The 11,612-nt window shown below is 37.1% G+C and overlaps 2 protein-coding genes across 2 annotated transcripts; one reads left to right on the top strand and one right to left on the bottom strand.

The window, feature by feature from the left end:
* Window positions 1-126: 126 nt before the first annotated feature.
* Window positions 127-6,809, bottom strand: si:ch211-214p13.8 (B- and T-lymphocyte attenuator). Its single transcript, XM_044216386.1, has 6 exons — window positions 5,666-6,809; window positions 4,836-5,165; window positions 4,705-4,743; window positions 4,493-4,621; window positions 4,367-4,398; window positions 127-3,497 (listed from the first exon to the last, which is right to left on the bottom strand). Exons 1-6 carry the CDS (start codon window positions 5,757-5,759, stop codon window positions 3,186-3,188), a joined length of 936 nt encoding a protein of 311 aa, XP_044072321.1. The 5' UTR covers window positions 5,760-6,809; the 3' UTR covers window positions 127-3,185.
* A 628-nt stretch (window positions 6,810-7,437) lies between these two features.
* Window positions 7,438-11,438, top strand: si:ch211-214p13.7. The gene is made up of 4 exons (XM_044216807.1): window positions 7,438-7,652; window positions 8,460-8,479; window positions 8,571-8,611; window positions 8,961-11,438. Exons 1-4 carry the CDS (start codon window positions 7,633-7,635, stop codon window positions 9,147-9,149), a joined length of 270 nt encoding a protein of 89 aa, XP_044072742.1. The 5' UTR covers window positions 7,438-7,632; the 3' UTR covers window positions 9,150-11,438.
* The last annotated feature ends 174 nt before the right edge of the window (window positions 11,439-11,612 follow it).

Genomic DNA, 11,612 nt, shown 5'->3' with positions numbered 1-11,612 from the left:
TACGTTTCTTGATCAATTTCAAATCTTTCAGTGGCACACTTTCAGCTTTTTCAGCTCAGCTTTATACCCCTCAGAAAAACATGAAATTCCTTTCTGGTGTGCCAAACCTGGCTTCCAGATGCTCATTTTTTGGGTCCTTTTTCATCCCAAGCCAGGCTTGGGTTATGGTGGACCTCACAGAGCAAAAAAAAAAACCCACACACATGCTGTGCACACATTCACACACAGAGCCTGCAGCACATGCCAATTCTGTTCTGATGTACACATAAGCTCTGGGATAACATACAGCATTTATTGATTCTGTTATACATATGTTTATGTATTTAACTCAATATTTATACACATCCATATATATATATATATATATATATAAACATATATAGGAGTGTCAGAAGGTTTTTAAGCTGCAGTGCTGTAGACTGAGGCCACACACTCAGACTCAATCAAATCACACCAATCTCAAACATTTCTGTGTGTTTCAAAGTCTGTTTGTGTGTGTTGTAAGGTCAGAAAGTTTGAAGTCTGTTCCCTAAAGATGCATGCTGAACCCTTTTTTTCATCTTGTCTGCTTATCTGCATTTTACAGTCAGTCGAGTTCATGTGTGTGAAGGAAAGTGTCCTTAAAGTGTCCTTGAACAAAACCTAAAACCCTGCCTGCTCACTTAAATGTTGCTCTGGATCAAAGTGGAACCTACATAATGAAAATATGTTATTGTAGTTTAGGCAATAATTAAAATTAAAGCTGTTAAATATGAATTCCCAGTCGCTGTTCATTAAAAATACCTTTCAGATTTTTACATTTGAATAACACGCATGTCTTCTTCATAAAGCCCAACTGAGCCACTTCTACCTCTATTTAACCATCCTCCATATACAGCATCTGTACACCTTGTCAGTCGCAGTGCTGCAGAGTTCACACACTCTCTGAGTGACCTCAGGCTCAATCTAATCAGGCCTGTCTCAAACGCTGCCTTCACACAAGCCTCCACGCTCCCCATCTCTCTGCCATCTGAACCAGGGCTTTGTCCACCAGAGAAATAACACAATTACTGATGTGTGTGAGTGTGTGTGTGTGTGTGTGTGTGTGTGTGTGTGTGTGTGTGTGTGTGTGTGATAGAAAGAGAGAGAGAGAGAGAGAGAGTGATAGACTATACAAGCATAACTTGTATGTGGGCTGTAACTACCAGACACCGTTGTTGAGATGAAAAATGTCCACTCAGACAGAAAAGAAGTTCACCGACTCATTTCACATAATGTTCAGTACTCACGTAAAGCCTGTAGACTACATTTCAACTTTTCACCTTACTCTCCTTAGAATGCATTCCAATGAGAATACTGTAAGAAATATGAAACCCTGGTCACATAATTCAGGAGCATTTCATGACATTTTCCACATGACATTTTTTTAGTGAAAGGACCTTTTGTGAACATCTGCGAATGGATTATCGTCAGGATTTACAACTCAGGGAACGCTGTGCTCCACTCGACATCATCTAAAAAAACTGAATTAGCATGTAACACTCTGTACGCATTCTGCATGATGAGCAGTGATGAGTGCTTTGTGGATTTAGGGGTTAAATAAGATGAGCAAGGCAACATGGGAACAGTAATCCCTGCTTTTCTGATTCCATTCTGAATTCTGTCGTCTTTTATTACATTACATTACATTTGCTTTCTGACTGTCTAAAATCAGAGAGATTCATGAAAATCAGTCCAAGTACAATAGTATTCAGCAAGATTTCACCACTGATAATGGTAAATCATGGAAGAAAACAGGTTCATATTTCATCATTTCATCCAGACTTGACATAATAACATTTTCAACACTTAACCAAATAAGGCAAAGGCCTATTAGCACATATTAATTATTGATTTCTGAATATTGAATTGTGCATTTGCTGATGGTTTTATTGAGTGCAAGCTGACAGCAATGCTTAGATATAGTCGTCTATGTGGTTCCCAACACAAGGGTCAGAACCCTCCGAGGAGTCCCAAGATGAATCGGGCTCCTAAATAAAAGGGGTCACAAGATGATTGAATGTATAAGAAAGATAAATATTTATTTATTATTATCATTTTACTTTTCTGTACTTTTCTAGTGAAATACTTGATGTGTTCACCTCTTTCTGCCTCTTAAAATCCTTCAAATCGAACAGTCTGTGAAGGTAAATCACTCTTTAGTTGAACTGCTTATAACTCATGTCCACAGTAAGGCCATAATAATATTGAAGGTTGTGGACCACAAACCCATGGTCTTCTGTGAAATTTTATTGTCTTTAATAAAATATTAAATTGGTTTTGGAAAATTCTTTCTTCCTCTCCTCTTTTTGTTTCTGTTAAGTATTTATGTCTGTTAACTTTCACTTTTTTTCACTATCAGGCCAATCGATACTTCCTGTATGTTATTTAACTTGCTGAACTTGTGAGAATGATAAGACCACTTTCCGACTTCAGTATGTCAGTATGTAAACCATATGTGGTTGTGAAGAGGCAGGGTGTCTGCTACCACAAATTATGTCAGTGTCGATCCCCTCTTTAACTTCCTGCACATTTAAACTAAATCACACTAGTGTGGTCGACATACCAGGTACTGCATTTCCGCCGGTGGCAGTGAAAAACGTGTGAGATAAAATATCAGACTCGTAAATTTGTATATATATATATATATATAAAGTACTAAAAGATGAGCAGGCCAAATGATTCTTTCTGTAAAATGGAATGCAATAAAATAAAATAATTATTGAGGACACAACATCCATCTTGGATTATATTACAACACTGAACTTTTTTTTTTTACAAGATATAAACGCCTCCTAAACTACAGTCTTCAGACTACCAAATCAGACATAAGAATGCACAATAAGTATTCAGTGAGTCTGCACATGACAAATCTACTTACCCACTGGGCTTTTTTATGTAAGCTGCCAATGCTTTAGCCAACACAGTCAAATCAGTCAAAAAAAGCCCTCCAAAAAGCCCTGTGCTGCTTCTGGTCTAGTCAGTTTAATTCAAGATGACTGTACTGTGCATCTGCATGACCACAAGCCTCCTCCATTCACCTCTTCTGTTGTGTGGTTTATCGCTTAACTTCCATGCCTGTTCCGTGACACCACCACCTACTTGTGTACATTTTTCCATCCATGTTTTCATCTGTATGTGATGATGCGATGACAAATCAAAAATGTTCAGGAAACATTGATGGCAGCATATTCTGTGTTTTTATTTTGTTTAGTCACAGTATGCTGTTCTCTGGCAGGTATCCCAGGCTGCCGGTGGTTGATGACAGCATACACTGCACGGTCTAAAACTTGACTTTTATCTGCTGTGTTTGCAACAGCAGGCTGGTTCTCAGTGGTCATCAGCGGAGGTTGCGATAGTGGTTTTTCTGCAGTATTTGGAGTGCAGATGTCATTCAGGATGGAGAAGTGGGTTTGCAGGACATGAGTGGAAGGAGCACTCCTTTTGGGGAGGTCGGGTATCACATGAGTGGACATTTCCTATGACACCAAAACACCAGAAAAACGTTCAAAAAGCAAATCAAATACTCTTGCTTGACACCCTTATGACTATAGCATCTGGGTTAAAGGAATAATTCTAAATAGTGGGAAATTTGCTTGTTTGCTTTCTTGCCAAGAGTTAGATGAAGATCAATACTCGCAGGTCTATAAGCGTAATATGAAGCTAAAAGCCAGCAGACAGTTAGCTTAGCTTAGCACAAAGACAGGAAACAGGGGCTGTCTGCTCTGTCCAAAGGTAATCACCTATCAGCACCTCTGAAGCTCACTAATTAACCCTAATGGATATTAAGCCATAGATCATATTGTTTGTAAATTTTTCTGAATGTATTATCAACAATAACAAACACACAAAACATATATTTTTGCCATTTATGACATTTTTACAATAATTTATAGATGTCAGAAATGTTTTTTTTGTTCATATATTTCAGCATAGCCTGTTAGATTTCATGTTTATACTGATCTACATGACACATAGGCTACAGTAACTTCTCAAAGACTGGCACCTACCAACCCCAAATTACTGAGCACAGTAATCACTTGCTTGTGGTCATTGCAACATGGTTGTGCGCACACGTTATATATCGTTTGTTTAATCCATGCAAAAACTGAAGTGTAAAAACAAGTTGTGGTTTTACAGGTGCTGAACTTCTTCTTGACTGGGCGCAGTAACTTCGAGTCGACACTGGTTGACTCGCTAACTGGCTTCTGCCTGTAGCTTCATATTTATCATACAAACATGAGAGTGATATCAATCGACTCATCTAACTCTCAGCAAGAATGCGAGCAGGTTTATTTCCCAAAATGTCAAACTATTCCTTTAAGTTAGCAACACTGCATCACATTACCTGTCCCTTTGTGTGGTTGCGGGTCAGTTTTCCTGTGAAGAATACATAAAACAAATGCTGCACTGTTAGGTGGTAAGCTCTAGAAATTTTGTCACAGGAATTCAGAACACATTTTAATGTTCTTACCTTTCCAGCCATAAAAACTCAGGAGGGTTAACACTGTCAATGTGATGACCAGAAGAGCTATGCTAATACAGATGTAGAAGTAGGGCAGCCAGGACACATCCTCCTCATCAGCAGTGCTTGCTAACTCATCTACAAAAGAAGAACCAGATCAGTAGTCCTAGTCTGTATCCATTCAAATGTATGTATATAATTTGACAAATAAAGGGTCTTACCAGCATTATTGTCAGAGTTTTTAACCCCCTGGTTTAAGTCTGTAGATTGATAGAAATAATATACAATTAACACTTGAAACTAGACATTTTATGTCTATATTTTGGCTCTGAGGGAGAAAAAAACTGCCTACCTGAAACTGAGATGTTGATGATGTGACTGACTACCCCATATTTGTATCCTTTTAAATAACATCTGTAAAGGCCGTCATCATGAATGGATATCCGTTTGAAAGTCAAAAATGAGGTAATTCCATCCTTAACATGTTTCTGTATTATTTCTACATTCTCTGTATAATTAATCTGTTCACATTTGTTTGTGTCAAGCAGTTTACACCAGGTAACATTGAGTGATTCTCCACAGTGTTTGACAGGACATCTGACTGTCAGAAGTTGTCCTGGGCCAGTTTTCCATGCCGTGCCTCTCCGCACCATCAGCCCAACTTCACATGAAGGAAACAAGTCTAAAAAAGAAACAACAAAAAAAAATCAAATTTCACTCAAAACCCATCCACGGTCTTGTCTTGAATCATTCACAACAATAATACAAGACAACAGAAACATTTCTCATAATACTATAGTAAATTCTGACAAATACGTGCAAGAAATGTAGTAACATTTTCAAACTATATAAATCTAACTTAATTTAATTGCAACATCAACAATGCTACCCTGTTTACACAATTTTCCTGTTATGTATCAAGTCCCCCTTGAACACATAGTTGTTATCCCCTTATTCCCTAACTTTTAAGATCTTCTTCCCTTGTACTCACATATAAGTAAGTACCCAACACATATTGTATTGATAGCTCATAGAGATTAAATAATTACAATGTAAGTTACGGGCTGTAATCTCAAATTTAACTGTTTTCTCTTGTCCAGTTAATGACTCCAATCTATTCAAAATGTTCCCTCATGCTCTGTTGAAAGTCAAATCACAAAATATAAGAGTGTTAAGGCTTACCTTGAGCACTTCCATAGGTGCAGACTAATGTAAAACACATAAATATCAGCAGATAGATGTACGACAGTCTATCCATTAGGCTTGACGTGTTCATTACCTAAGACTTTACAGATGATCTAAAACTGTAGCAACTGCATGGGCTCATTCCGCTCATGACAAGCTCACCACTTCCTGACCTTCTACATACAATATATATTCGAAGACCCTCCTGCACGTGTGTATTTCAATGTGTCATGAAATAACACAGTTTACAATGTGCACCCATGTGAAAATTGCACATTACATTAAGGTTATTAAGTGGGCTTGTCACTTCCTGTCAGGGGGCTGTTCACAGATTCATCATCTCAACCAACAACACTCCAATGTTGTTCTAAAGTGACTCAGGAGCCCAGCAGCCCAGCAGGAAGTTGTGACATCCTGGCTTCAAAGTCAGACTGAGCCCTTGGGTACATATCATTCCAATGAGTGCTGAAAAGGGGATTAAATCAATTTTAACACAAAAAGTATTACTGCTATAGACAGGCTACATGCATGCTTGTAAACAACTTATATTGGTAAGCAGTGATCACTAGAGGCCACTTGAATGTTCTCATCATCTTTATGAAATAATAAGATACTTGTTTGCCTTCCTTATTCAATCTGTGCAAATATCTGCAGCTCCTGCAGATGGAGAAATAAAGTCTGCCAAAGTGCAGTCACAAGCGGTTACTGTGACTTGGATAAACAATTTTTAACACAGGACTATTTCTAAAACAACTAAACACATACATGGCAATTACTTGTTTTGGTGGATGTGGATGTACTGCATCATCTTGTGTATTCTCACTAGACATGTTACTGTACATATCAAAAGTGGGTTTTTTTTAATTTCTTGTTTGTGTCAACACAACCAGCAGATGGCGTAACATAATCTCTTAGTGGTATGTGAATCACCCAGACTGAGCCAACAGCACCCTCCAGTGTATAGCATAATATTATCTACTGCATATGAATACATGGTCTCGAATGAATTAATATACAATGTAAGTATTTTTAAAAATCTATCAGATCTCAAACATCAGATATTTGACAGCTGAAACTGATCAAAACTTTCAGTACAGTGAATCATCTTCATTTTAAGTTGCTGATTTTACTGCATTGAGTATATTACAGAAATATCTCTGAATGATCATTACATCCATAATGATCATTCAGAGATATTTCTGTAATATACTGCTATTTTTATTCTTGACAAAGACATAGATTGTAAAGTAAACTGGACTTTCCACTGAATGTGAAAAATAGATCATTGACTTCCTCATATTACTCATCAAGAAAATTTGCACAATCATGCAAATGAGACAATACAACAACAAGAGCAAACATAAGGGTCAGCTCGCCTCACCTAGATCTATATTTACCTCCTGCGGTATCTAGTAATGCTGATAGTTTTAGTTTTATTTGCAGATCTTTTGAGATATGTGCTGGACTTCTGCCACCATTGAAATAATGACATTTGAACTGTGTCTTAATTTATTTAGTAAAAATTGTTTGTTGTGTTATTTTTTAGATTATGATGAACTGAACCATTAACGTATTAAGGTTTTCTCCTACATCAGTTTATACGTGTGTGTGTGTGTGTGTGTGTGTGTGTGTGTGTGTGTGTGTGTGTGTGTGTGTGTGTGTGTGCGTGGTTTTAGAAACCATCTTACACAGGAAATCAAAATAGCACACAAAAAGGCCGTTGTATGGTATCTCTCTCTCTCTTTCTCTCTCTCTCTCTCTCTCTCTCTCTCTCTCTCTCTCTCTCTCTTTCATCTCTGTCTCTCTACTGTGGCCTGTGTGCACTCAGATACAGCAGTAGAGAGATCAGTGAGATCATTGTCTACCAAAGTGTGAAGCTTGGAGTCGTTCTTAAACAACCAAGCACCAGTACCTGCCACCTGCTGACAAATACAGTGTGAACATCCAGATTCTGTGGGCACATCATGGGAAACTGCACTTCAGGGTAAGTATATAAGACATGCACATAACGCACACTCACATGCACAAAGCAGTTTGTCAGCATATTGTAATTACCTTCTAAAGTTTTCCTGAAACTGCTGAATATACAGAAATACAGAAAACTTCTTTAAAACAAGAGTGATTAAATTAGAAGAAAATGTGGGCAATAACATAAAAAAAACAATATTAGAGAGCTGGAAGTACTTGTTTAAATGAAACAATGTTGCATTTTGGACCTATGGCAAGCAGCTTCCGCTTTTGCTACATCAAAAAATAGTGGTTACTGGCTAAGAATAGACTCAGTTTCGGCTAGTGTTTTTTGACAACAGGTCAAACATAAAGAATTAGCAGCTTTTCTGTGTATTACAGTATGTATTTATTATAACATGATGTGAGATGTTGACCTAGAAGCATGCAAGTTCCACGTCCTGTGCTGTTAGTCACTGACACAGACAGTTGGACATAGACAGATGTGGGTTGTAGGCATATGTAAAGTGTTTCCTGTTGCACCAGACATTGTCATCTGTTAAGCTGTCAAGGAAATACTGCTGTGTGTCAAAACTTACAGCTCTAAAAAGCTGTTGCAGATATTATATTATGATTATATTTATATATTATATATATTTTAGATATTTTAGGATGTGAACAACATGAATACCCGCTAAGTGTAAGTTAAATTACCATTACCAGTCTTTTTATTTGTCCAAATCCCACACTAATTGGGTGTTATTGTTCTGTGTTTAATGCTATGTTGATCTGAATGATTGTGTCTGTGTTGTGGTCTCATAATTTCAATTTGTTCTACTGTCAGGATAAAGAAGAAAAGGAAAGGTAAGACTATGGTATTTATAGCATTTAGTATATACAGTACATAAAAATCTCAGAGTTTTGCAAAATTTTATATATTTACATTCTCTTTCAGGGGATTCTGGACCAGATGGTAAAAACAGCACAGATAATAAGGTAGACCTGCCCATATCAATGATGAGTCTATTTTTGCTGAGCATAAATCTTCATAGTTATCAGTTCCAGCTTTTCCCTTTTCATGGGACAGGGTATGTTTCTATGCTTTTATGACAACCCAGTCAGAGGTATTGCCTCGTTAGATTTGCATACTGAATGAACGTTAGTGTGAGGCCTCTGTTGTAAAAGAAACTATGGGGCTGTGTATTTCATCTGCAGGAAGTTATAACCACTAGCCACATCAAAAAAACATGCTGGTTGCAGTAGCACTGTATGAAAAAGTAAGATAAATTAACATGTTTAGGACTGAGAAATTACTATCTCACTCTGTGTTATTATCTCATGACAGCCTAACGAGGATGTAACGTATGCCTGTATTGACCACAGCACTGGCAAAGGATCAAGAAGAACTAGAGCTACCACTGACGATGATTGTGACTATGCAACAGTTAATGTCCCAGCAGCACTTCAACCTAAATGCGAATCTGAGTGCTCATCTAAAGACGAATGTGAAGACGATTATGTACTCATGGGGTAAACAGAAACAGAAGGAAACGTTCATTCAGTCTATTGCAAGATGCAGATGTAGTAGATAATATCACAAACAGGAAAGTGTCTAATATTTCGCAATGACATCCAAGAACTTGTTTGCAGTTGAACTGCCGAGTTTTCAGTTGAACTGTTCATCAAATCTTGATTGTCAATCAAGAAACTGTGACAAAATTAAAAAAAAGCTGCTTGTGGAAATGCCAAGCCCCAAGATGTTTCTCTCTACTTTTGAGGTAACCTCAAGCCTGAACACAACTGTGGCGCGCCTTCCACAAGAGGACAAACATTGTATTTGACCTCTTTACAGAAGACACTCAACCTCAGGAGGAGAATCTGTAGCTCTTTAGACCGATATGCCTGGATTCTTGAAATGTCATGACATTAGCACATTATTTGGAATTAGTAAGTCAAAGGAAACTGGTCTTGGTGTTTGGTTTGAATAATTTTTGCCAATCATACAAAAGGTTTGAACAGTTCTGAACATCTTCAAGAATAGCAACGTCTCCAAATCCAGTAGCTTCTGACATAGATCATACTACTTTCACCATGACCTGAATGACAGAAGCCACCGTGTGTCAAACTTTTATGTGATTGTAGCATCTTCTAAATAATTCTGATTGCATACATTTTTATTTGCAGAAAGATTTGTCAACAAAATTGGTGTAGTCAGTGTGCGTTTATACTACAAATAAATTCCTGAAATGTTGTGACATTAGCAGTAAATCTGAAAGATTTAGGCTAAGTCAAATGAAACTGAACTTGCGCCATGTCCCAAATTCATTCTACAGGTTCTAAACAGGTTTTTAGTGTGTAGTGTGTTCACACTGGAAAAGTGACAAAATGAAGTATACACAAAGCAGGCAGAAGGCATACTAAATATGGTCCATTTTTGAGTGTGCTGTTGATAGATGCAATGCACAAAGGAAATGGAATTTAAATCTTAGGAAATCATCTTGCTTTGTCTTGATGTGATGATAAATGTGTGTGAAGTTTAATTGGCCAAATAGCTTTCCAAAGTCACAGTTTAATTAATATTCGACGTTGCACGTATTGTGTCATTTCCTTTTAGTACAAAATGGTGAAGTATGTTCACATTGTTGTATACTAACTGCTAAAACAGTATTGACTGATTGATTGATTTTATGGATTATCGGACACAAGAAAAAGAAAAAAAATCTTGAGGATAACATGTTTAAGCAGTATACTAACTGCTAAAACAGTACACTAGATGATTACATACTGTATAGAATTAGTATGTAGTATGAATTTCGGACATAGCTTTGGTGTTTGGACTTGAAGAACTTTTGCCCGTCATGCAAGAGGTTATGTCAGTTGTGAATGTTTCCAAGAACAGCAATGTCTTCAAAACAGTGAACCCAGTAGCTTCTGACAAACTACTATTAGTTACAAGATGACCTGATTGACTGAGAACATTAATGCCACTATGTGTCAAATTTTATAATTATTGTGATGCTGTGTGTTTTTGTTTGTAGGAAAATTAGTCTTCAAAATGTATTCAGTGTGTTACTTTCAGCTTTCACACAAGGGGTGTATGTGATTCAAAAGTGGGAGGACTGTTGTTTTTTCTACCATGAAAGGAAAAGAACAGTTCTGTAACCATGTAAACGGAAAGTCAACACTGAAGTGACTTTGTAGTCAGGCTGGTTATTGTGAGTACATCTGCTGTCACTCTATGATTTTCTACTGCAGATAAAAGTTTGATGTTTATCTATAGTCTGTTTTTGTTGAAACAGAGCCAAAGCTTTGCTTCACCTTAAACCAAAGTATGTTTGATGTGCCGAAATTTAACCCCACATTGAGCTGTCTCAGCCAGCCTTTACTAACAACATTTATGTGCCCAAACTTAAAATCTAGCACAAATGTTTGCATAATAAAATGGCTAAATTGTGTGTGCAATTTATGCCATTGCCACATCATCCAATCCATGAAAGAAGAATGTAATGTTTATATAATTGTGTCCTCAATTCATGCCTAAATCTGCATTTCAGAGTTTGTGCTCATTTTGCAACATAGTGCTCCTGAGAAATGCTGCACACCACCCAAGTATACTACAAACAGACATTTAAGCTTGAGGATTTATATTTTTTATGTTTTGTATGTGTATGCAGAAAATGTGTACATTTTTGTCTATGCTTGTATCTACCTAAAGAATTATTTATGTTTGACTGGATGCATATGAAATGGTAGAGTAGTGTAATTTATTGCAAGTTGCCTTTGTGTCATTGATATTTTTTACTGATTAAAAGCTTACAGAGTACCACTTTTGCTCATTATTCTGCTCCGTTAATCAACTGCACTCCTGAAAACATTTGACAGAGGTCATGGCAATAATCCCTTTGATTTAAGGTCAAACTATCAGGAAGGTTCTTTGCTACATTTACATCATGTCAGTGTGTTCACATGAAAAACAAGTGTGTCATGTTCTGTGGAA

The sequence above is a fragment of the Siniperca chuatsi genome, linkage group LG12 (genome assembly GCF_020085105.1).
Source record: "Siniperca chuatsi isolate FFG_IHB_CAS linkage group LG12, ASM2008510v1, whole genome shotgun sequence".
NCBI lineage: Eukaryota > Metazoa > Chordata > Actinopteri > Centrarchiformes > Sinipercidae > Siniperca > Siniperca chuatsi.
Note: the sequence above shows the minus strand (reverse complement) of the source record. Positions and strands in the feature narration are given on the sequence as shown.

What these genes read in the sequence shown, in the direction of transcription:
- si:ch211-214p13.8 (XM_044216386.1), bottom strand. Translation starts at nt 5,759, where the DNA reads ATGAACACGTCAAGCCTAATGGATAGACTGTCGTACATCTATCTGCTG. An exon ending in CACCTATGGAAGTGCTCAAG is followed by an intron (nt 5,166 to 5,665) that starts GTAAGCCTTAAC and finishes TTTCTTTTTTAG; the next exon opens with ACTTGTTTCCTTCATGTGAA. An exon ending in CATCAACATCTCAGTTTCAG is followed by an intron (nt 4,744 to 4,835) that starts GTAGGCAGTTTT and finishes ATCAATCTACAG; the next exon opens with ACTTAAACCAGGGGGTTAAA.
- si:ch211-214p13.7 (XM_044216807.1), top strand. Translation starts at nt 7,633, where the DNA reads ATGGGAAACTGCACTTCAGG. An exon ending in ATGGGAAACTGCACTTCAGG is followed by an intron (nt 7,653 to 8,459) that starts GTAAGTATATAA and finishes TTCTACTGTCAG; the next exon opens with GATAAAGAAGAAAAGGAAAG. An exon ending in GATAAAGAAGAAAAGGAAAG is followed by an intron (nt 8,480 to 8,570) that starts GTAAGACTATGG and finishes ATTCTCTTTCAG; the next exon opens with GGGATTCTGGACCAGATGGT.